The sequence below is a fragment of the Plasmodium malariae genome, assembly GCF_900090045.1.
Source record: "Plasmodium malariae genome assembly, chromosome: 1".
NCBI lineage: Eukaryota > Apicomplexa > Aconoidasida > Haemosporida > Plasmodiidae > Plasmodium > Plasmodium malariae.
This window is the reverse complement of record NC_041775.1, coordinates 546795-573920: the sequence shown is the minus strand read 5'-3', so window position 1 is coordinate 573920 and position 27126 is coordinate 546795. Positions and strand designations below refer to the sequence as shown.

Here is a 27126-nt window from a genome sequence, read left to right as displayed (position 1 = left end):
TACTTCATACCATTCGTGTTATTACTTCATATCATTCGTGTTATTACTTCATACCATTCGTGTTATTACTTCATATCATTCGTGTTATTACTTCATATCATTCGTGTTATTACTTCATATCATTCGTGTTATTACTTCATACCATGGTGCAGATCTTCGTTTGAAAAGTTACAATGCTTATTCGTAATAACAAATTTTAATGCACAAGATATTCGCGTCCACGAACGAAGATACAAAATTTATGAATACAGCGTTCCCATGTACAGCCGTATGCACTTAAATACATACACATATATATATATATATATATATATACATACATATGTTTGTAAGTATGGCATGTATATATATGAATTATTAGCACAGTATGTATTGATATACGGCATAATGTGAAAAATATGTTTTGTTTAAGAGAATTACTGTAATGGCACGCCTTTACTTTGTTCATTTTTTTTTTGTTCATTTATTTTTTCGAAGTCAATTTTTTAGAAACAATACATATATAAGTGAACATGAGCGTATTTGTATATATACACATATATATTATATACTATATGTGAGTTTCCTTTTTTTTTTGCTTTTCTTTTTTTTTTTTCCTTTTTAATACATTACCATTTTTGAATTTGTCATTTTAGCAATTTTTTTTTAAGCTTTTTTTTTTTTTTTTTTTGAAAACTTTACCAGATTTTGCAAAATTCATATAAATTAGAAAAAGCCATTTTCTATATACTTTGCGAATCGTTATATGGGTATACATTATTGCTCATTTTGTGACAGAGTAGAAAAAAAAAAAAAAAAAAAAAAAGGGACGAAAGGTTAAGTAAAACTAAAAAATATATATTATCTTGGTATATCACCTGGTGTTACATTTCTCTCAAGTGGAACTAAATGCATGTATACTGTGAAGATGGATGTATGTATACACATATATAAATGCACATATATATATATATATATATTCATATGTATATGTGTATATATGTGCTTATGTATATGTGTATATATGTGCTTATGTATAACTTAAGGTTGAGAAAGGTGGTTCATCACTAAAAGTATGTAGTTAAACACGTGCATGCGGGTACAGATATGTGTATTTATATGTGTGTATGTTAGTACGCATGTATGTGGGTATAGTCCTATATTATATATGTGTTAAGCGCATCTGAAGGGGTAGTAGTTTCCCGTCACCTGGAATACCTGGAGAAAGTTGAGCATATCCACATATATAATATATGCGTAGGAATTTGTTAGCCTACCCAAACTTCAGTTGTGCAGCAAGAATAAGATGCATATAAATCAAAATGATGGAGAGGACGAATACAGAGACTATCAAGGGATTAGTTACGGGTTGATCTTAAAGAAAATTGTAAGGAGATCAATAAATGATTGGAATCTTTTTTGTGAAAGAGTAGATGATGATAGTGGAGAAAATTTTGATTATTTAAGAAGTGCATTAATACAATATTGTAGACATATGAGAGAATGTTTTTTAAAAATATTAGAATTAGATAAATTTCGAGAGAGATATAAAGAAATTAATGAAATAATAAAACACATATTTGAACTTAAAGAATGTTATGAAGAATTAAAAAATAAATACCAGTATGATATGTATTTATGTAAATTAAAAAGTATGAATTTACAACTTAATGAAAATAATGTTCTTTGTGCATTAGATTTATTGTCTACAAAAAAATATACAAGATTTCCATTACTCTTTAAAGATATTTTAAGAAACCCTACAGACTTCTTTTTACCTAGTCTGGACAAGAATAAAATAGTCATTTTGAAAAAAAGAATTGTTGATGAGTTTTTAATAAATTATTATATATCAAAAATACCAAAAGATAAAGTTAATTTTTTATTTTCAGATGGAATAATTGAATTAGAAATAATTGATGAAGTAAGAATTTATTTGATTACAGATTTTTTTATGTGCAAAATTGTAAAAGCCGAAATTTTGTTTTCAAGCTATATCAATCTACACCCATCTCATAACATTAATCTGGTCAATCTATTAAACCACTCCATTGTGCAAAAGCAGCAAAAATGTTTCATAAATTTGGCTAGTCAGAGTGGAAGGCTCGGCGGCGTTAGCGGTGATACGGGCAATGCCATTAACGAGCATAGTGATAATAATAATTATTTTGACAGTAGCAGTGATAGTAGTGGCAGTGGTAGTAATGGCAGTGGCAGTAGTAGCAGTGGCAGTAGTAGCAGTGGCGGCCTTAATAAATGGAACACCGATCAAACGAACTATGTGAATGGTCAGACGTTCGAGTCGACAGTTGAGAAGATAGTTGTACAGGCAGAGGGGAGCATGCATCCTGTCGACACAGATAAAATGCTGGATGAACAGGATGAATGGGATAAGCGGAGTGACCAAGATGACCAGGATGATCATAAGCCGCTAGCTGCCATGAGAAAGGATGGGCAGGACTATGCGGGTATGTCTGCAGGAGAAGAGAAGGATGATGGAAGTACTTCTTCGGTGGAAGAAGGGGTAGGAGGAACAGGAGGAACTGATCGTGTAGACAACCCCGAAAGTGAACAAGAAGGAAGTAATTTCCATTTCAATTTTTATAATAAAGAAAGAAGAGGTAAAACTTTTAAGAAGCATAATGTTAGGTACACAAATATACATAGTATTGAAAATCATTACAAAAGTGATGGAGAGAAGGGAATGAAAAGGGACGAGTTGACCCTTTGTGATATATTTTATGAAATATATAAAATTAGTCATTTTTATTGTAGTTTACAAGTACTTGAATTTTTCAAAGGGTGCGTGAATCAGTATAACTCCTTTAATTATAGTAAAAAAATCTTCCATATATATAAGGAGTACCAACATAATAGTAACACCATTAATAGTACCAGTAGCAGTACCAATAGCAGTACCAATAGTAGTACCAATAGTAGTACCAATAGTAGTACCAGTAATAGTAATAGTAACAATAGTAATAGTAATAATATTGGTAATTATGTTGAATTTACTCCTTCCTGTTATAATTACAATTTAAATGATAAAAACTGCTTACTTCATTTAGATATACATTTGTATAACTTTGAGTTGGGAAAAGACATGTATAAATATTTTAAAAAATTGCCATTAATTAATAAGAATAATGAAAAAAATATTATTTTAAAATTTGTTTTGAACAACCTGAACGGAAATATAAAAGTGTTCTTGTGGCCATTTAGCTATTTTAAAAAAAAAAAAAGTAAAATAAGGAAGCTAACGAAAATAGAAAGGGAAAAGCATAAGAAAGTGGAAGTGGAAAAGGAAAAGGAAACGAAAAGAGAAAAGGAAAAGGTCGAGGAAGTGGAAGTGAAAAAAGAAAGCCCCCCTTTTGACAACATATTGACGTATTATGAATTTTGTTTTTGTAATTTCTTGAAAAAAAAAATTAGAAAAGCATTTATCTATAACCCTGCCCATATCCATTTGGAAAATTGGCTAACAAAAGTGTCCAACTGTGTGACTTATTTTTTATTTTCCATTTTGAAAAAATTCTGTACAAGTCATAAAAAAAAAAATAAGAGGAATAAGAAAAATGCACACAAAAAAATAGCGCATGACTCTAGACGGAGTGAGATATCCTTTGACAGTAACATAATAAACGTTCATGAGCTGATACTGGACTATTTCTTCGATCTGCGCCACATCGAACGTGAGTTAAGGTGCTTTGAGGAGGGAGTTAAGGAAAAAAGAAAAATGATAAAAGTGAGGAAACAGAAATTACAAGAAATAGACCAAATGGACAAAATGGATAAAATAAAAATAGTAAGCCCCTTTAGCGGTAGCAAAAATAGCGAAAGTGGAAGTAATAATAAAAATTGCAATACCGTCGACATTAATAGGGAGCCTTCCGATCGATCATGTTGCTGCAAACTTGCGTCCTATGTGGACATTAAAAACAAGCTAAGAATAATTTACGTGAAAAAACCAAATGGAAATATATACATAATGAGATACAAATTTTATCAACAAAAAATTGATTTATTTATGAACACACAGAATGAAAAATTTTTTTTCAAATGTCATTGGGATAAGATATTCATAGGTGTAATTAGTTTATGTTATAATTTAAAATTAATAATATATATAATTTATTTGTTGAAATACTTTTCTTTATATGTATATTTATATAATTTATTAAAGGAGCGATTTGTTAATATAAACCCAGGTAATTTTTGTAATTTCCAATTTTCAAAAAATGAGTTTTTTCCAAATTTTTTTTTTCATAAAATAAGGCTATTTGATTTTTTAAAAAAATACGACGATTATTCGTCAAATATTATATTGGCAAAATTTATTGAGCAATTTTTTTCTTTTATTGATTTTTATTTCTACTTACACTCGGAAGTGTCTAACACATGCACTAACAACAATGATGAAGAGATGCAAAAATGTATGAAACGTTTAATCGGAGAAAGTCTTTTAAGTAATCATGAAAATGTGTCTTATCAAGATGGTTATTGCATCAGTGTGGGAAGCTCTCAGGAGGGGAGCGATTACAGCAGTGTAAACGGGAACAAAGGTCGAAGTATTAGTAGTGTCAGTAGTGCCAGCGGCGGTGTTCATACGTTTTGCAATAAAAACGAAGATTTCCAGGAAGCTCCCGTGAACAGCAGCAGTGTTATCGGAAAGGGAGGTGTCAAGTATCCTACGTATCGGAATAAATTTTTTTCCGTGTTATTCTTCACAATATACATACAGGATAACAGTGTACCTCTGCTGTTGTGTATACTCGTTGAAAAATATTACATATTTCAAACGTACATTGTTATTTCGTTCGAAGGTAGGAGCAGTAACAGGAGCAGTAGTAGAAAAAGCAGCATGAACAGGTACAACAACAGGAACATCGACGAGAAGAGCAAACATTTTGAAAAGGGGGATGAATCGAATGAGGAAAAGGAAGCTCCAAAAAACCGTTTCGTGATTCCATTAATTCATAAAAAACTTTCTATCAAGAGAAAACTAGACGTCTATTTTGATAGCGTGCTTGATTTAGTTCATAATTTTTCTCGTATGTTCACTATTTTGAACAAAATTTCAGAGGTTAATTTTGTCTGCCCCGTTTTTCGAACACATTGTAGTTTATCAGATGAACTGGCAAGAGAAGCGGCAAAAAAAGAGGCACAAGAAACGGTGCAAGAAACGGTACACGGAGAACTGCACGACGCAGCGCAAGTCTCACCACACATCGTAGCTGGGGTACGGCAGAATGGAAAAAGAAAGATGGCAGACTGCATGATTCATCTTGTTGATGAGAAATATTATGAACTGTTCATAAAAAGGAAGAAGAAGAGGACTTTCCTAGATTTGCAATATTTTATAAATAAAAATAGTTCTAATGACTCAAGTGATATAAGCAAGAATTACTTGAATAACTACATAGAGAATTATATGCTACGTTTCCACTGCTCATTAGAAGACGACTATTATTTAAATGAAGTGTTTATGAGGATGAAGGAAAAAAGTACATATGTGTTTCTTTTAAAAATTCTGCCATGTGGTTCCTTTTTTTTTAAAATTCCTGTAAAAGAAAAAAAATTTATTAAAATTAAGGACTTCAGTGTGATGAAAAATAAAGACGTGTCCCTTATTCATAATAATGTAGTTATAAATATGAAAATAGGTAGAAGAGGGAAAGGAGTGAAAAAAGGAAAGGTACTGAAGAGGGAAAACAGTGGTGGAAAAGGTAGTAGTAGTAGTAGTGGAGGTAGTAGCAGTGGAAGTGGTAGTAGCAGTGGAAGTGGTAGTAGCTACGGTAATAGCAGTGACGGATATGATAATAAAAGTAGTGTGGAGGGGAAGGGTGAATGTGAGAAAAAAAAGTGCAACAGTTCTAGGGGGGCACTGTCCTGGACACATACAAAGAAGGACTGGGTCATATTGAAAAAGTTTTACCTACTGGTAAATGATGAATTTTCATCCTTAAATATTTTACATTTATTTTCAGTTATCATTAAATCGTTTTCCATTATGAGTTTATTTAGTGAACTTTATTTTATAGAGAAATTATTTTCACCAAATATTAGTGTTCCATATTGTCACTTGTCCAACATTGGCGTTATGTATTTTTGCAGTTACAATACAGATATTGCATGTGCTATAAACTTTAACATCTTGAATAGTAGAAGTGATGACATCGCTTCGAATTGCGCAATTAGTGGTGGTGCAATTAGTGGCGATGCAATTAATGACAGTGCAATTAGTGGCGGTGCAATTAGTGGTGGTGCAATTAGTGGTGGTGCAGTTCATGATAGCGCTTCACACTTCTTATTTTGTGACGATGGTAAGGAAAAACTAATCCGAAGCCATAGTAGCACAAGGGAAAAGCGAAATAGAGAAGTTACCACCTCGAAATATTTAAATTTTAAAGTTCTTTTGACAGATATGATGTATATTGACATTTCCTTTAATTGTGCTATTAATTGTATAAATGAAATATTTTTAAAGGAGAAGAAAAATTTTTATATGTATTTAAAAAAGAGTAGAAGCATTTTTAAAGTGTTAAAATTAATATGTTTCACTTTTGAATTTCACTACAATTTTTATATTTTAGTTAATAAGACAAATGAGCACTTAAACAAAATTCATTTTTTAAATGAAATAACTGCATGTAAAACTTTCCATTTGCATTATGAAAACCTTATAACAGTAACCTTAACATATAATGATGCATTACAGGATCATATGAAGAAGAAACAGTTGTCCTTTTACATAGTACTTCACCCAAAGCACTTTTCCAAAATTATCATTATTCCTTATTTTAGGTGCTTTTATGGTGGCAAGCCTGGCGGTACGTATAATGACAAGTTTGGGGGAACGTATAATAGCACTTCTGCTAGCACCAATAGTGCAACTAATAAGGATAAGGACCAAAGAAGCCAATTTAGTGTGAACAACTTTTTTAAAAAGGAAAAATTCTTCCAAGACATACAAAGGAAGCAAAGAAGTCATCCGAAGGAAGGCAGTAACAGTGCTTGTAGCTCAAAACACAAAGCAGAAGCAAAAGGAGCGCAAGCATTCATTCCATATAGTAATATCATTATTGACGACTTAGATGAGGAAGATGTACTCATCTATTTGTTCTTAAAATTTTGCACCATAATTAGTATAAAGCGCGTGGGTGAGTTGCACATTAGCAAGTTAAGCGATGATAAATATGGTGGGTTTTGCTCCTCTAGCAGTCGCTGCAATTTGTTTAGAAATTCTCAAGGAGGAGAAGCAGGTAAAGAAGCGAGAAACGACTTGGGGAACAACTTGAGAACAGACGCAGAAGCAGGGGAAAACGTTTATACGAGGGACTCGAAGATATTTGAACAATATGACATGTTCATATCAAATATAAAATATTTGTTCAAAATAAAAAATAAAATTATATTATCAGAAGTGCATTTTTTCCCCCCTACATTTCTTTGCTCAACGTTATACTCCTTTATAGAATTTTTAAGAACATTAAAAACTTGGGTTCTTTTAATAAGACAGTTAAAAATACATTACACAGATATTACGGTAAGCAGTTCAAAGATAAGTAATGTGTTTCAGTACATAACAGCATTAAAAAGGGAACGTGCCGTTTCATATAAAGGCAAAGATGAAGCTCAGGGGATTGAAGAAGTCAAAAGTGAACAACATATCAGTAATTCGAAATGTGATTATAAGGAAATGAGAGAAAACATTTTCATACACTTGGTATGGTTTTTGTATAGTACGAAAATATTTTATTTAGAAGGACCACAACTAGGTGAAGATAAAAGATTTAAGAGAAACTATGAATTCTTTTTGAATAAATCCTGTGCAAATCCTCCCGGTGGTAAAAAAAGGGAAGACAGTCATTTGTGTCCAAGGGAGGAAGAAGCGGACGGTAGTATTGGGAAATGCAAAAAATTAAGAGGGGAAGGAAGGGTACCTATCGGAAAAGAGGGCGAAAAAGAACACAAAGCATGGATAAACAGAGTCATGGTCGAAGGAGAGCCATTCAGCAGAGAGCTAATCAATGAAGAGCTAATTAACGAAGAGCCGATCAATGAAGAGCCAATCAATGAAGAGCCAATCAATGAAGAGCCAATCAATGAAGAGCCAATCAATGAAGAGCCAATCAATGAAGAGCCAATCAACGAAGAGCCAGTCAACAAAGAGCCAATCAACAAAGAGCCAATCAATAAAGAGCCAATCAACAAAGAGCCAATCAACAAAGAGCCAATCAATAAAGAGCCAATCAACAAAGAGCCAATAAAAACCAAAGATGATGAAAATACTAAGATTGAGATGAAAAAAAAAATACATTCAGACATTTGGTACCTACTAAATGGTGATGAAGTACATGTAGATGATATAAATTTAAAAAAACTAACTTATATGGTAAATGCCTATTCTTTTAATTATGCTGATATATTTTTGAAAAAAAATACACAAAAAATATTGATTGGTAAGAAATTTATGCAGAAAGTGTACTCACTGCGATTGTGGGAATTCCAAAATATGAACGGTTTTAAGGGGGAGAAGAAAAGTTTTAATGATCATCCTAGTGAAATAGGTAATAACCCCAATGATGCAAATGTGGGACATGTTTCAAAGATGGAACGAGGTGATCACGATGAACTTAACCTGATACATCAACTTAACAATAGTCCATATTTTCTGAACAAAGTCAGGAAAGACGAGAAAGGCACGAAAGATGTGAAAAATACGAAAGACGTGAAAGACACGAAAGATGTGAAAGACACGAAAGACGTGAACAACCTGAACAACCTTTCCTGTGCAGGTAAAAAACTTATCAGCGAATGTGATGTGCATTATTTGTTGCATTCGGTTAGTATCTACTTCGAAAATGTTGGAGAAACTATTGATGAAAAAGAATCATGGTTTTACTGTAACAGAAATTATGGAAGTAATAATAATTTGCAGAGTGGAGAAAGAAAGTTCATTCTACATGATGAAAACATTTTAAGAGAAAATTCTAAAATTAATGTATCTCTTAACTTAATTTACAAGTATGTAAGAATATGGCTATCAAGAATGAATTACAATAGCATTCTTTCCTTTTTTGTTATAATCAATGAAATAATACATGATAAAAAAAATATATGTGAGTTCTCTTCATTAATCTTTAACAGTGTTATATCATACCATGAGCATTTAAATTTTTGGCTAGCTGAAAAACCAGAAGCATTAACAATGCCATTTATTGAAACTGAGTTTGTTATTGATGAATATAGTGGAAATGGAGAAGACAGAAAAAAGGATAGTAGTGAAAAAGGGGGGGTTAAAACTGACGATAAGTTTATTGAATTCGTTGTGCCTTTTACCAAAGAAGGGGAAAAGAAGTACATGATGTTGGATGAGGACAGTAAAAACTTGGATAAATCATATGGTGAAATTATCCCATCACATAGCACAAAAAACATAATAAATGATAACAATACATCTAATATTAGCAATAGCGTTTCGAATAATGTAGAGGGAAAGGATAAACGTAATGAAATGAATATAAATAACATTGAAGGCAAAAATATCAGTATACATTACAAAATGAGAAGGTATATGCCTTGCCCATTCAAATGTACATTAATACGTACCAAGGAAAAAGTAGACATTCTGAATAAAACAAACGAATGCATTTCTTTAACTTTTCATATATCATCCTTACCAATAAAAAATTTAAAAGAAGTTTATATAAATAATGAATCATTTGTTAAATTTCTCGTTTCCAATAAAATTGATTTAAATATAGCACACCAGAGAATTATGAAAATTTTGCAAAAATATGATCTCATGCCGAACTATTCTCTTGTTGCGTCTCAGACCGTTCTGCATTTATCAACATTTGAGTTACTAGTAAAAAATTACAACAAAGATGAAAACGTAAATTAAGGGAAAAAAGGCCGCAAAATAAGCGGATAATCGAAAGCTTATGCGCGTAAAATATTATTGCATAAAAAAAAAAAAAAAAAAAAAAAATGAGGCTTTCCACAAATAAGAAAGACCTTTAAAATAACGACGAGCATAAAATTTATAAAAATTAATTTACCATAACGTGAATTTTTTTTGTTTAAACTGAGGATGTTTGGAAAGCACAATTGTGCCACGTACATTTGTAAGCTTATGTTAATATACTTGTACGTATATATATACTGTATGTGAATGTATATGTGTATATATACGTAAGTGCGAAAAAAATTTCAGTTTTCATCATAATATGAGTAGATAAAAAACTTTCCAAAATTTTTAGCGTGGAACATTTCAAAAATATGTATTGGTTTAACTGGTAGAATGAGAACATATGTTAATAATTTAAATTATTACTTTTTTCATTTTACATTTATGGAAGGGATGAGAAAAAAAAATAATAAAAAAAAAAAAAAAAAAAAAAAAAACATCAAAACGGCAAAACAGAAAAACTGACACAATGAACAATTTTAAAAAAGCGTCTGATTTCATTTATTTTTGCAGCGCCTTTAATATTTACGCATTGTTAATGAATAAGCGATTAGATAATTTTTTTCGAGTGAAAAATTTTCCAGAATTACAAAAAAATATTCCAGCTTTTTGTGAAGGTATTAGTACACAAAGGGAGAGCAACACAATAATATATGATAAAAAAAATAGTACAACTGAAAAACGAGTGGAATGTGAGATAAATTGTAAGAATACTTCAAAACAAATATTAAAAGAAGAAGAAAGAATTAATGTATATAATGAGAGTCTTATAAAGAATATAAGGGATGATAATATAATATATAACCGAAATAGTAGACATGTCAAGAAAAATGAAGGGTATAACTATCATAACAGTACGGCAAAGAAATCTATTTCTTTTTTAAATGGAATAGTTTATACTGAAAAGTACAATGAAAAAGGAATTCCGAATGATCAAGATAAGGATGATGTTAATTATGTTAACCCATTCAGTGACAAAATTTGTAGTAATGTAATTAATACTGAAGAAGAAACATGTAATGATGGAAATAATGGGAATGAATTAAAAACTGAATTAAATAAAGAGTTAACGAAGGATATAATAAATTTAATTGAAAATATACTGAAAAAGCATAAGATAGTTTTATTTATGAAAGGAACTGCTTTAAATCCTTTTTGCAAATATAGCAGACAAGCAATTCATATTTTAAAATTAAATAAAGTGAAAGAAATTCACACTGTCAATATTTTGGAAAATGAAAAATTAAGAAATGCTTTAAAAATTTATTCCAAGTGGCCTACATTCCCTCAGTTATATGTGAAAGGTACATTTATAGGAGGAATAGACCGAGTACAACTGTTACATGATAACAATAAATTAAAGGAATTAATAGAAAATTTGTTAGTAGTTAACCACATATCAAATGAATGAATGGGAAGATAATTTTTTCTTAGAAACCACCTGTCACACTGGGAAAATAGGCAGGGCCTTTCGTTACACAGAATGGTACATATATGTATATATATATATACATGTATGCGTATGCATATATATATCAGCTTGCTTACTCGTTTCAACTTGTACGATAAAATATACCTTTCAAATAAAGTCCGTTTTTTGTCGTTTTGTCGAAACGTATAATTTAAAACTTATTTATTTAAAATTCTTTTTTTTTTTTTTTTTTTTTCATATACATATATATATGGAATTTTTCATTTAATTATTTTTATTCTCTTTTTTTTTTCTTTTTAATTTGCTATTTTATACTAACATTTTGCTTATTACGAAGCGGTTAATTTTGTGAAAAAGGGAAATGAGGATTCGAATGAACCATATTCACAGAGTAGGGCAGAATTTATACAAACAAATATATTCGGGCGTACATATATGTACAAAGCTGTGTATGTGTGGGTATATGCATACCGTTCACCAACCCTTATGCACAGTGTCCATGTGCTTTATTAAAAATTTATGTCTTCAAATAGTTTCACATCTTTTGCCCAACATTCAAAAAAAATAAAATATAATAAATAAATAAAATATAATAAATAAATAAAATATAATAAATAGATAAAATAAAATATAATAAATAAAATAAAATATAATAAATAAAATATAATAAATAAAATAAAATATAAAAACACAAATTGGCGAATTTATTCAAAGAATATTTCTACTTGAATTCTGTTTTACGTAAGATTATAAAAAGAGGCTAAAAAATTAACAACATTTACAATGTATTTGTGGGGAAATTATTATATTAATAATTTCAACTTGCAGAGGAGTTTTTTCGCTGTCATTATCTATGTTTATATGCACGAACGTACATAAGTACAGGGGTACGTGTGTCTGCTTGTATGTATTTATATATATATAATTATATATATATAATTATATATTTATACATACGTGCGTGTTTGCGCAAGCATGTTGTCTTACGCATATTTTAAATATTCTTGTTACATGAACAAGTAAGGTGATATTTAAATTACATTTACATTAAAATTTTTTTTTTTTTTTTTGGCTAGCTGCAAAAAATTGTACATATCTTTATCTAGCTTGATTGAAAAATTTTTCTGGAGCTACAAAAAAGAGTATTGTTAAATGAGTAAAAATCAAAAGATTAAATTAAAGAAATCATAAGGAAATAATTTCCATATGATGTGATTTTTTTTTGGAATATAAAAATGAAAGAAATCATTGTATTTTTCAAAAAATTGGGGCAAATATTCACTATATATCATTTTATCGCCATAATCCAAACTTGATTCTGGTACATAGGCAAAATGGAAATTCTCATTATTGACAATATCATCATCATTTACCATAAAAAAAAAATCTTGTTCTTTTTCCTTGTCTATTCGACTACCGCTTGAAGTTGAAGAACCACTTTTTATGCTATGTTTATCAGTATAGTTTCTTTTCTTTTTTTTATTACTATAATAGTTAGGCTCATAAAGTGTTCCTTCTTTTTTTTTTTTTTTATTAATTAGAAGAAGATAATGAACAGTATTTTGAAATTCACTTGGATATTCAGAGAAAAAATTTTCTTTCCATTCATTCGGAGCAAAACATATATAATCCCAGCTAACTACTACCGCTTGATAATTCCAATACCTGTGTTTTACAATATTACCAATGTGAAACATGGGACTACTTTTATAAACTCTTTTTCTTATATAATTTCCTAAACCAAAATCATACATTTTTCCGAATTCTATTTTCTTTCCTTTTGGTACTGCTTCGAAGGAAACCATTTTTGTGTTTTGAAAAATTTTATATTTTAAGCTATAAAATTCTTGTAAGTATAATTTGTCTTCATTACTAATATAATTATCACTTTTCAATGTATCTCTATTCATGTGCTTATTGTTATGTGTGTGCACCCCTGGTGTGCTTTTTTCCCCTGCTCCTCCGCTGCTTGGTTTGGAGGTACATTCGCTGCATTGTTTACATTTATTCCCACATGGTTCACGTGAATTACCACTTCGAGTGTTACCACTGCTAGCACAGCTATCATTATGACTGTTTGTGCGATTACATGAGGTGGACCCCCCCTGCAGTTGTGAGCTTGCTGCGTACACGTTCTTAAAACATTTGATAACTTCTATTTTAGCCTTCATCGACGTGTGTAAAGTAGGGTGAGCACACAACAAGGGAGATGTAACGTGAATATAATAATGACATTCCGTTGACTGAAATACATTAATAATTTTTGTATGCATTTCATTTTTATAATGCAAAGAACAATCAAAATAAATTGTTGTAATGTAATCATAAACTTCCTCTAAAGAGTCTTTGCATTTTCCTCCTTTTAGATCAAAAGCTAAAGCTTTGTAAAAATTTTCATTTCCATATTTTAATATTTCCATGGGCTTATCAATTACATATGTACTCATATAAGGGATTCTATTTAAGGAGAAGGAAAAGTATGGCCCATACAATGGGGCATAATGGGAAAAATAGAATGAGCTAAAGGAGGGGTGGGAGTATGATGAAGCTGCTGGGTGAGATGAAGGAGAGGGGAGGGAAGTAAATGCTGGAAGGGATGAATTTGTGGGGTGAGACGATAATGTGGAAGGCGATGATAAAGAGTGAGATGATGAGGGATGAGATGATGAGGAATGAGATGATGAGGGATGAGATGATGAGGGATGAGATGATGAGGGATGAGATGATGAGGGATGAGATGATGAGGGATGAGATGATGAGGGATGAGATGATGAGGGATGAGATGATGAGGGATGAGATGATGAGGGATGAGATGATGAGGGATGAGATGATGAGGGATGAGATGATGAGGGATGAGATGATGAGTGGTGAGGTGATGGCAGGTGAGGTGACAAGGGGTTAGATGTAGTGGGTTGAGCTGATGAGGACGGCCTTAAAATAGAAGGTAAGGGGAATAAAGAGGAAGTATCTGATGGTGATACGTTATGAAAAGAAGTACTTGAATACTCTGTTTGATTAAAGGAATTTTCCTCTGAGTTGGGAAATGACAAAGGTGATGAAAAAGTGTATGTAGAGAACACATGAGACGTTGTATATAAAGCGTTCGATTGTGATATTGTACTTTTTTTCATTTTAAAATAATTTTCTCTATCTTTTTTCAATTTATAATTCATTTTGAGAACAGGAAATATGTCATATGTTTTTTCGTAAAATGCTTTCCCTTCATTCAAAGAAACATAAGAAGATCCTAACGAAATAATTGGAAACTTCACTTTCCCATAATCATCTTTTCTATATTTAATAACACTATAAGGTAAACATATCTCATATGTATATTCATCATTTTTACTAAAGTTATAACACTTGTTCATTAGATTTTTCAATAAATAATGATTTGGGGGATTTATTCGATCTGTGTAATTACAAAACATATATGCGCTTATAGTAATACGATATAAATTTTCTGCATTCGGGAATAAAAAATTTAAATTTTCATTTAGTTTATCTTTTAACGCTTTATAATATTTTTCACCATATGAATACAAAGAAAATGTTTTAAAAAATGATATACCACTGTCTTTCCATTTTTTTCTCAAAATATTATAAAGTTTTATCAAATTTGTATTAACATGTTCATATATTTCAAAAATTAAAGGATGGTATACCCTATCTAATTTTTCAAAACTATTAACTCGGACATTATTGTTACCACATATATATAACACTTCAAAGAAGTATTTCCCATCCGTATAATACTGTACTACTGTGTTGTTAGCAAATAGTAAATCTCTTCCATCTAAATAATTCGACACTGATACATGCTTCTTATCCTTACTAAAATATTTTGTAGTAACAAATGAAACTGATTTATTTAAACAAATTTTTAACATGTTTTCTTTAGATGAATATGCATCAATACACATATTATTTATAGTTAACATCTTCCCTTTTATAATATGATTTTTTAGTGATATCTGATCATTCATTTTGTCGTATTTTCTATATTTATGGTATACATTAAATTTATGTTTATAAAAAATATAATCATATACCCTTTTGAAATTACACTTGGGTACTCCTTTTACCTCGCCATGAGGATAGCTCCTTCCTCTTTTAGTATGTTCGACTGGGTTCCCTTTGCTTCCACGTGCTTGTGTCTTTCGCTTCTCTATCGCATGGCCGCATCCGCTTCCACTACTACCACCGCTGTTGATACTCGCTTTCGGACTAGCTCCTACTTCACGAACGGGCGAAATGTCCTCATCCCCCAAAGACAGATTATAAGTTATACTGTTATCGGCATAGGTTAAAAGGTAGTTCCTACTTAATTTTTCTTCCACGAAATTATTAATACCATTAGCATCTTCTATATTTTTAAATAAGTCGTATTCCTCATTACATTCCAAATTATCGTCATAATTGTCATTCGAATTATTTAATATACACAGAAGCGAATCTTTACCTATAGTTACGTTTGTATATTTTAGTGACTTATCTAAATTAAATAGTTCACTAGGTATGCTATAATCTAACTGTATTTGATATTTTGTATTTAAAAAACATATGCATGCTAATATGTTTAGAGCTATTAAAAGAAATATAAGCATCTTATCATACTTTCTTTTTTATTTTGCACATTAAAATATATATTTAAAAATCAAATTCTGCTAAGCTGTAAAATTTGCATACGCACGCGTGCGGAATATATAGATTATAATATATATATTAGAGCACTAAAATGTATGGGAAAGAAAAAGCAGTACTTTTTTTATCTATTTATTTGCTCATTCGTTTATATGTTTAACTGTTCACTTGTTTATTTATATAATATATATATTTTTTTTTTTTTTTTACGTTAATGGTAAACCAGTTGCAACACAATGTGTTGAGGCTAAAATGAGCTTAAAAAGGAAAAAAAAAAAAAAATGCGTACTTTAATGCACGAATACATACATACATGCATACATACATACATACATGCATACATACATATATACATAAATACATACATACATACATACATCCATACATAAATACATACCACATATATATACACATGTATATATACATATGGGTAGAGAATAAAAAATTAACAAAATATAAAAAAACAAAAAAAAGAGTTAAATATAAATTCAGCTGTACAGATAATACAAGTCGAAATTCTTCTTTTCTTTTTTTTTTTTTCTCAGTAAATATCTGTTAATTTTTAGAGGCACAATTTTTTTGGTGCTTTTTTTATTTGTTTTCCTTTACATTATTATGAATATTATTTTATAAAATGCATACAGGGTATTGAATTGTAATAATATTGTGTTATGTTATATATGTACATATGAAACTTAATCATTCGTTGTTATTCGGATTTCATTTTCATTATTTTATTCTTTTTATACAATTTTTTTTGTGTAATTTTTCCTCATTTTTTTCCTCTTTATTTTTTTAGCTTTTCATTTATAATATATAAAAATAAATGATACATTTTTTGGATATCTTTTCTTAAATGTAAGCATATTTCATTATGTAAATATTTTATAGGAATTAATTTCTAAATTATCCTTTTTATTGTATTTACAAATGTTTTAAAGAGATTGCATAAAAGGCTTTGGGTATTTTTTTTATTACCCTCAAAAATATTGTGCTTAATTTTGCTATATATATTTATATATATTTATATACACTTGTTTTTTTGTTGTTCATGGTTTGTTTTGCATTTATATGAATACCTTTTACTGGAGCATGAACGGTATAAAATGCTTGTTTCATTTATTTATTTTTCTTTATATTTAAGTTAATTAAAAGAAATATCTTGAGGTGCCGCAGCACAGGTGAGAGTTATACATATATACACATATATATATATATATATATATATATATATATATATATATATGTGGATCAATAAGTTTACATATGTATATATATGTATGTATATATGTGTATATATGTATATATATTTGTGTATGACCTTGGGTACATGTACTCTTGCGAATAGTTTAGCCTAGTTAACGTCTTTTTCCTTGGGAAGATGCTACTTCTTTGATTGCACATTGTGGGTTTATTTTTATATATATGCACTTGTTTACTGTAGATACCGAAGGAAGAAAGACTTGTGTTAAGCTTTTAAATATGATAATGTTGTGTAATTCATTAAAAAAATGATGAGAATACGTAGATTAAAAGAAGAAAGAAAAGAAATAAAAAAAAAAAAAAGTAAAAGAATTGGAAATTCTGAAATATGTGGCGAAAGATATTTCAAATTTCTTACAGGGAATTTTTTTTTTTTTTATAATTAGAAGTTTAAATCTTAATTATATTTAGTTAAAATAGGAAAAAAAATATAATTGTAAACTCTTCTAAACAATTGTATATATGGAAAACAGCATATATGATATTTGAAAGAATGTGACTTGGAAAATATAGTAATTATTTTCTATATTTTATTATTACGTCCTTTTAAATAATATATATATATATGTGCAAAAAAAAAAAAAATGAAAAAAAAAAAAAATCCCCGTTTTTATTATTATTTTTTTTTTTTATTTCTTTTCTTTCATAAAAAATGTTTGTACTGTAAAAAATCTTTGGTAATCTGATTTTTAATGAATAATACATAACAAAAAAAATAAATAATTATATCAAAATGTAGAAGCGAGAATTAAATGGTTAAGAATAAATATGTTAATACATATCAAACAACAACAAAACAAAAACAGCGTTAACAGCAATAACAGCAATAACAGCAAAAGAAAAAAAAAACATTGAGTCAAACCTTTCTCTTTTTTTGAAGTTTGATAAAATATACAAAAAAAAAAAAAAAAATACATAAAAATATTAAAAATGTACAGTGTTCATATAAGGAACGCGATATATGTGTAAATCATACAAAAAAAAATTTTCACTTAAAAAAGTTTTGGTAAATATTTCATTGAATTGTCAGTGGACAAATGAGCAAGCATATAAATGTATACATGTATATGTACATACAGATGTATATGCATGTATATATGTATGTATGTATTTGTAAATTAAAAAGTATCGGCAAATTAAAAACGATTTTTACATTTTATGTAAAGTTAAATGCAGCTTTTAAAAAAACATTTTAAGCAGTTGCTATTCCATCTGCATTAGTAAGTTCCTCAGAATCCGCATCATTTCCTTCTTTCAATTTTTCTCCTAAATTATTTTGAAGTTAAAATAATACCATGAACGTGCGAAAATTGTACATATTATAGTTCATTAAATACAAGTTGCAAATCAAAATTGTGCACATTTATATACATATATATATATATATATACACTTACGCCCGAAACACATTTTTACATGTACAGTACAAAATTATATGAAGATGTAATATTTATATGCACACAGCAAAGCTGCCTATGAGTGTCCTGTACTAGGCATAACTTTGTATACTCAGCATAATTTTATGCTCACGGAATAATTTTATGCTCACGGAATAACTTTATCCACACGTAATAATTTTAGTTACACGGAATGAATGTATACACATGGAATGAACTTATGCACACGGAATGAATGTATGCACATGGAATGAATTTATGCACACAGATTGAATTTATGCACACGGAATGAATGTATGCACATGGAATGAATTTATGCACATGGAATAATTTTATGCACACGGAATAATTTTATGCACACGGAATAATATTATCCACACATAACAAATTTATGCACACGGAATAATATTATCCACACATAACAAATTTATGCACACGGTATAGGTTTAAGCACATACAACAATTACATGTGCACACACATTTATACATACACTACATATATGTAGAAAATATATTCTCAATTTGTTTACTTTCTAGGATTATGTTTCCAATTCGGTAAAATACTGAACCAATGAGATAGCCAACCTAAGAAAAAACAAAAAAATAATAAAAATAAAATAAATATTTATTGCGACACATTTGTATGATATTTTATAAAAAAAAAAATAAAATAAATACTTTATTTTGTTACGTTGTATATAATATATAATTGTGCTATTTTTTGAAAGATCAATTTTTTATACCAATGTTACAAAGTCTAATATACGTGGTTCCCTAACAACATCACCCTATAATAAACAAGAAAAAATAAAAAAATGGAATTATTTACAAAAAGGGTTATTAAAATAATCATAAAATGAGTTGTACATTAATGCATATTTTTACAAAATGTGTAGAATGAATTTAAATAATGAATACTACAAATGTTAACGAAAAACTAAAAATAATAGTGTTACCGCAAGGAATTTAAAATAGTATGCTATTGCTATTGCTGGTCCTTGGATACAGCTAACGATAGTGTATGTCATAGTCGAAAACTTTTCGATTATCTGTCGCGTAAAAAAGAAATAAAAAATAAAAAATTAAAATGGATTAAATATAGCGTATATTCACAATTCAAATGAGTGAAACTGGGAAAACACAGAGAAAAACGCAAAGAAAAATGCCCCATAATATGTGTTGTTATTTCCTTGGATTTTTTTTTTTTTTTTTTTATTTAGTTCTTACATAACTAGTGATTAAATTGTCACATATATTAAAAAAGGAATAAGCTAAAAGTGTTTTCTGTAGAAGTATAAAAGATAATAATGAAGGGAAGGGAAGATGTTTTGGATTTTAATTTATTCATTATTGTGTACATGATTTTCAGTATTTTTATTACCCATGCTCCGTCACAGTCGTCACACATTTTAGCCATACCAAGACCGCAATTCTACGGGGAAAAAAAATATTTTGTAAGTATTAATGACTGGTCCAAAGAAAGAAAAAAAAAAAAAAAATAAAATAAACAAAAAAAAAAAGCATAAAAAAAACAAAAAAAAAAAGAAAAAAAAAAAAAAAAAAAAAAAAAAAAAAAAAAAAAAAAAAAAAAGTGAAAAATGAAATGCACAGTACATGTAAAACGGTAAAAAAAGTACAAAACTACAAAAAAAAAAAAAATTTGCAAGTAGTAAGGTGCATAAATAAAATAAACAAAGCTATTGTAGACAAACTAATTTTTATTGATTACCTCAACAATGGTGTTTTTTCCGAAAAATAGGCAGTTGAAACCGTTCTTAATGTTTGAGCCAATTTCAGAAAATGGCAAATGAACTAAATATATTTAAAAAGGGAAAAAAAGAAAAACATAAAAAAATAAAACAAAAAAGATAGTAAAATTGCGACCAAAATGGCATAGCAAATAATATAGAATTCGCGAATTCATTTTATCTCATTTTAAGCATATAAAAAGAAGAATTTTCAATTTATAAATACGTTGCTTCAAAAATGGGAGAGTGTAGACCGGCAAAATAAAACAGGTTGTAAATATTTGAAAAAAAGATACAACGGCCTGCGGAAAAAAAAAAAAAAAATTTGGTACTTTATATTTGATTAAACTGAAAATGAATATATATGCCATGTACTTTAAACGTACAAATATTTATTTATTATTATGTAATACTGTATAATATATGCATGTAGGTATGTATTTATGTACATGTGTACATATATATATCGTATGCAATGGAAACTATTCCCTTACATTCAATCTTAAAATGTCTATCTTGTGTTTCTGAAAAACTATCTCCCTTGTCATGTTTGAAAAACATAATGGCTACAAATAAAAAAAAAGAAAAATAAGAAAAAGTACACAAAAAAAGAAAAAACGAAAAAACTAAAATAAAAAAAAGAAAAAAAAAAAATGTAAAAGGTTAGAAATAGCTAAAAGGAGCAAAAAGTGATGAAAAGGAGTAACAAAACTGAATGAGCAAAAAAGACGTCCTTCTTCACTATTCCATGAAAGTATGAACTTACAACTAAGGAACCAATCAAGACCAAATTAAAAATAATTGAATTTTCTTCTTGTGTTTCAAATGATAGTATCATCTCTACTATAGCTATGGTTACCACTATTATAACAGCTCCTAGGTAATTAAAAAGGTGATATCTAAGGGGAACATGCAAATAAAATTAGGTCAATGAAGCACTTCCGTTGGATGCTTACAACTCTTATAAATGTGATCTCAAATGTATAAAAATATATATATATGTGTGTACATATATGTATATATATACCCACGTACACGCATGGGCATGTGCTAATTATATTATTTTTTTACCTGTATCTTAGGATCAAAAAACAGAAAAACATATTTATTGGTATACTCAACTGCAAAACGAAGGACTGAATATTTCCTGTGGTTCTTGTAAGTCCTTAAAAAAAAAAAAAAAAAAAAATATAAATATATATATATATATATATATATATATATATATACATACATGTGCACATAACCCACACGTACACACAGAATAGAGATGTTATCAAAAGAAGCAAAAATGTAAAAACGTACGAAGAGCGATTTCTAAACTTCTACGTTTATGTGTATTACCTATGAATGCAAGTATTACTGAAGAGGCATCCAAAATCGATATGGCGAAGAACTGAAGCCCAAAATTTTGTTGTCTTTCCTATATGTAAGAAAAACGAAACACGTTTATGAGTATAAGCGCGTTTAGGACATTTAGCACACTGCTTAACATATATAACGTTTGCAGTATAACGTATAGCATATAATGTTCAATGTTTCATTTTTTTTTTTTTTTTTTTAAATTATTAATAGCCACATCCCCCTTTTCGTTCTAACCTTTGCAGACATTTTTGAACGAGTAAAAAAAAAATATAACGAGGAAAAAACAACCATACAAATAAAGTTATGAGTTTCCGATGTTATAAAGCTATAATTGCCAATTTTATTTAGTGTTCTTTTTGCTAATATTTTATTCATTACACACACACTCAAATATATTATACTTAGGGTGTACATGAATATATTTTCCCGTATCTCATGAACTATCAGACTGAAGAAGTTCGTAATTTTTCTTATGACGGAAATTCTATGTTGAATATCATCTAAAAGGAAAGGAAAGAGCAAAAGGAGAAAAAAAAAAAAAAAAAAAAAAAAAAAAAAAAAGATGAAAAAACGGAACAAAGAAGGATAGAAGTATGAAGTATGAAGTATGAAGTATGAAAGCAGGAAGAATGAACAACAAGAGCAAGCGCCATGATTAAATGGAAAATAAAATGGAAAAAAAGTTTTCATTCTTTTCAGCAGCACTTCCGTTCTGTACTAGATTATCCAGGTCTCTATAAGGTGTGTCACTTTTTGTTTTATGGTTTCCTTTATTTTTTTTTTTTTTTATGATCTTCATTGTTACACAGTAGTTTTATAAAAATTGAAAAGAAAAGAGAGAAAGAGAGAAAAAAAAAAAAAAAAAAAAAAAAAAATAGGAAAGGAAACAGTAAAAAGTAAACAGTAGGAAGTAGGAAGTAGGAATTAGGAAGTAGGAAGTAGGAATTAGGAATTAGGAAGTAGGAATTAGGAATTAGGAAGTAATTACTAAAAAGTGAACGCTAAGTGGTAAACTGGCTGTAAATTATTTAAGTTTAGAACAAAATTCAAGGATCAAATTTAAGTTCCATATAACTATAAGAAGGTAGATATTCAGCTATACATAAATATATACATTTGCATAAATATATACGTATACATACGCATATATATATATATATATATATATATATAAATAGAACTAGTGTCGGTACATACAATGATGGTTCACTTAATGTTGTCGTATATTAGCCGTTAATGTGAAAGCACTAAAAATTATTAATAATTTCATATGAATAATTTTACACTTTTACGTACATTTTTTTTAATTATAGGTACCAATAAATTTAAGTTAAATATATATATACGTATACTTAAATGTACTGGTATAAATCAAAAGGTATACCCGTGTACACGCATATGTGTACAATGTGTTTGGGTTCTTACCACCCCGTAAGAAAAAGCAGTTCTCACAGCGCTATATTATTTTTATACTACATTATATCTCTTATATTATAGTGCTTATATTATATAGCTTAAATTTGAGCGCTTATATTACACTTCTCAAATTAGATTAGATTAAAAATAAGTTCATGTATACACGCAAAACTGTACCATTTATACGTTAAGAGCAAACCTGCTGTCAGTTGAACAAATTTTAGTTATACATTCACAGTTGAACAATACTATGTTTCGTCAAAAAAAAAAAAAAAAAAAGGAAAGGAAGAACAAAGAAAATAAAAAGAAAATAAAAAGAAAAAAGAAGAAAAAGAGGAAAAAGAAGAAAAAGAAGAAAAAGAGGAAAAAGAAGAAAAAGAAGAAAAAGAAGAAAAAAAAGAAAAAAAAAAAAAAAAAAAAAAAAAGAAAAATTTTTAATTATAGAATTGTGTTCAGAACATTTGTTCTGTTAAATTTTTTTTTTTTTTTTTTTTTTTTTTTTACAACTAGATTTTTTACTGAAAGCCCCCGTAAAAATAAAAAAAAAAAAATGCCATGAATTTTCAGTTTCTATTGGAAGTATAAATGTATAAACATAGAAATGTGTAAGTGTAAAAATGTACGGATTATAGGTATATTACCGCATACATATTATATATTATAATAACAAGATGTACACAATATATACTTTCATATATATATGTACAAAATAATAAGACCAAGGAAAGAAACAATAAATAACAGACAAAAGTAAGATAAAAAAAAAAAAAATAGCCAAAAAAAAAAAAAAATTTAACAGAACAAATGTTCTGAACACAATTCTACAATTAAAAATTTTTCTTTTTTTTTTTTTCTATTTAAAAGAGTGTTTACCAAGAGAAAATGAAATAATAATATTTTAAAAAATTGCATTATACATATAATACAATTTAAAAAACACAAAAAGCAAAAAACAGCTTACAATAGCTTAACCGATTTTCCTAATTCTTAAATTACTGAAATGTAAATGCGGCAGAATGGGCAGTACATATACATACATGTATAAGTATTTGTATATATATGATGCGTTCTTTCTGCTAGCAATACATGTTCTACTGTAATATTTCACTGTTTCCATGAAAGAGAGTTGTCACTGATCGGCTTACACATAATATATCATATTGTTGAGGTTATTAATATAACGTAATAGTTGAAAAGGAAAAGTATTTCAGCTTTTTAACTCCATTGCCTATTTACTCCTACGCATGCATAATTATTTGCTTACACACTACTGTTACTACTAATAACAGAAGCAGTACTAATCAGAGAATTGCGGGAATTAATTTGCCGCTTATATGAGCCACTATTGTATACATTCTTCCTTTTTATATGTGTATTAGATATATACGTAATACGTATATAGATGTACATATATGCATATTTGTGGGTACACCTGAATGTAGAAACGAACAAGTAAATGTAAAATTTGTGCAGAGCGTATGATTTAATTGTAGTTAAATTATATTTACATATTTTAAGTAAAATAGTATTTTCTTTTTTTCCCGTACAATCTTTTTATGAGTCTTCGTCTTTATTCTAGATTAACAATAATATATTCACCATGTTAAGGAAAAATGAAAAATAAAAAAAAAAATGTGCAAAATGTTATTTGAGAATGGAAATAAAGAATGCTAATCATTCCTTGTGAACAATATCAGTAATGTCAATAAGCACACTTAATGAAAAAAAAAAAAAAAAAAAGGAAAAATCAAAATAAATTTTAACATGTTCTAGCAGTAATAGTAAAACTACGTGAAGCACATCCACTGTTTGGGCGACCCAAAGGGGGAGCGGGCAAACAGAACGGATAAAAAATAAAGAAAAAAAATATAAAAAATATAAAGAAAATAACAAAATAAAACAAATTAAACAGAAAATAACAAAATAAAACAAATTAAACAGAAAATAACAAAATAAAACAAATTAAACAGAAAATAACAAAATAAAACAAATTAAACAGAAAATAACAAAATAAAACAAATTAAACAGAAAAAAATAAAATAAAACAAATAAAATATAACAAAATAAAACAAAATAAAACAAAATAAAACGAAGAAAATACAGCGACATAAAACGAACAGCTGGAAAAGGATGGAGCGAAGGGCAAAATTTTAAGATCGCAAAAAATGGAGCTCTTTTTTATGAAAAACATAATTAATATGGACAAGAAGAAATTGTTAAGTACGTGCTTCGGTGCAATTGGCTCGAGAAACTTCTTTTTTGAGGCACGGGGTGGGAGCTATAAGAAAAAGAAAATTAATTTCGAAAAGAGAAAGAGATATACCACAAATACGCGGGGAGAGAAGGAAAAAGAAGAAAATGGTACAAATGGGCCAAATGGGGAATGTGGATCTAACAGACCGAATGGACAAAAGCGAGTCAAAGCGCAGAACATATTTTTTACGTGGAGATGTTTAGCTGTCAATTTGGCATTAACACTACCAACTCTGATATATCTATACACTGCACAGATGGAAAAAAAGGGGAAAAAAAGAGGCATTGGTAAAACGACTGTAGAAAATATAGGGAAACCATTAATAGGAGGAAACTTTACTTTGATTAATCAAAATGGTAAGATCATAACAAATAAATTTTTTAAAAATAAATTTTGTTTAATTTATTTTGGGTTTACTTATTGTCCTGATATATGTCCTCAGGAGTTAGAAAAGCAAACTATAGTAACAGAAAAAATTACCAACAAATATGGAAATATAATTACTCCAATTTTTATTTCAGTAGATCCAAATAGGGACACAGTTGCACAAATAAATTATTATTGTAAGTCATTTAGTGAAAAGTTAATTGGTTTAACAGGTACTAAGGAACTTATCAAGGATGTTTCCAAGTTATTTCGTGTTTACTACAATGAACATTTAACAGAGTCAACTAGTAAAGATGTAGGAAATGGTAATAACAACACAATCAATAAGAACTATAACTACTTAATAGATCATTCAATCATCCATTACCTACTTGATACGAATGGAAAATTTGTCGATTTTTTTGGAAAAAACTGCACAGTCAATGAAATGGTTGAAAGGATTTCGCTTTATATAGATGAATATCTAGCAAAGAATAAAGTAGAGCATGTATGAGAGGGTATATAGTACATTCAAGTGCATATTTCCTATTTCTTTTACCTAATGAAATTAAAGCATAAAAGTGGGTGTCCGGTACAAATAAATATGCTCTAGAGCTTGTGCTAATACTGATTTAGCATTACACAGACAAAAGTAGTAGTCCTGCCGTTTCTGTGTCCACTTCTTGTATCTGCACATAATGTGTACATATATCAATCAGCCCACTCTTACGCGATTATATATATTTTCCATCAGACACTGTACCCAGAGAAAATGGGACATCATCTCAGTCGTTTTTTCCGTTTCGGGAGTTGCCAAACCTACGCGCATTATAAAAATTATCCCAATTTTAATTTCGATTCCAAATCTAATTCTAATTCTAATTCTAATTCCAATATCTTTTTATGCGTATGTATATTTTTATATTTTTTTTTTTCTTTTCTTTTTTTATTCTTTTTTTTCCTTTTTTCCTTTGTTTTTGCGTTTTTAGCGTCAACCATATTTGAAGCCAAAAATGTGCTATTTAAAAACCTTGTTTAAGCGAAACAGTCATTGATTTTTGTACCTCTTCCAAAATAAATAAAAAGGAACGAGGTAAAAAAAAAAAAAAAAAAAAAAGAAAAAAAAGTAGATTTATGGTAACTTTATTTTGTTAACATATCTGAAATGTCTACATGATCGGGTAAACAAAAAACGAGACATTCAGATTCCATTATATGACGATTTTCCAACAAAATTGCGTACAAAGGTTGTAATTTGCATACACATATATAAATATGAATAAATGTAT

At 28.7% G+C, this 27126-nt stretch overlaps 5 protein-coding genes across 5 annotated transcripts; 3 read left to right on the top strand and 2 right to left on the bottom strand.

Moving 5' to 3' along the window:
* Nucleotides 1-1285: 1285 nt before the first annotated feature.
* Nucleotides 1286-9886, top strand: PmUG01_01021000 (Cg2 protein, putative; the record flags this gene model as incomplete). The annotated part of the gene is made up of 1 exon (XM_029008221.1): nucleotides 1286-9886. One exon carries the CDS (start codon nucleotides 1286-1288, stop codon nucleotides 9884-9886), a length of 8601 nt encoding a protein of 2866 aa, XP_028859999.1.
* Nucleotides 9887-10421: 535 nt separating this feature from the next.
* Nucleotides 10422-11363, top strand: GLP3 (glutaredoxin-like protein, putative; the record flags this gene model as incomplete). The annotated part of the gene is made up of 1 exon (XM_029008210.1): nucleotides 10422-11363. The coding sequence occupies one exon, from the start codon at nucleotides 10422-10424 to the stop codon at nucleotides 11361-11363; it is 942 nt and encodes a 313-aa protein (XP_028859998.1).
* Nucleotides 11364-12547: 1184 nt separating this feature from the next.
* Nucleotides 12548-15991, bottom strand: PmUG01_01020800 (cg1 protein, putative; the record flags this gene model as incomplete). Its single annotated transcript, XM_029008199.1, has 1 exon — nucleotides 12548-15991. One exon carries the CDS (start codon nucleotides 15989-15991, stop codon nucleotides 12548-12550), a length of 3444 nt encoding a protein of 1147 aa, XP_028859997.1.
* A 2492-nt stretch (nucleotides 15992-18483) lies between these two features.
* CRT (chloroquine resistance transporter, putative) lies at nucleotides 18484-22600 on the bottom strand (the record flags this gene model as incomplete). The annotated part of the gene is made up of 14 exons (XM_029008188.1): nucleotides 18484-18557; nucleotides 19219-19273; nucleotides 19432-19476; nucleotides 19645-19737; nucleotides 19916-19972; nucleotides 20070-20120; nucleotides 20418-20500; nucleotides 20663-20738; nucleotides 20931-21002; nucleotides 21203-21335; nucleotides 21508-21601; nucleotides 21781-21859; nucleotides 22036-22301; nucleotides 22507-22600. 14 exons carry the CDS (start codon nucleotides 22598-22600, stop codon nucleotides 18484-18486), a joined length of 1272 nt encoding a protein of 423 aa, XP_028859996.1.
* A 2782-nt stretch (nucleotides 22601-25382) lies between these two features.
* PmUG01_01020600 (Cg3 protein, putative) lies at nucleotides 25383-26351 on the top strand (the record flags this gene model as incomplete). The annotated part of the gene is made up of 1 exon (XM_029008177.1): nucleotides 25383-26351. One exon carries the CDS (start codon nucleotides 25383-25385, stop codon nucleotides 26349-26351), a length of 969 nt encoding a protein of 322 aa, XP_028859995.1.
* Nucleotides 26352-27126: the final 775 nt, after the last annotated feature.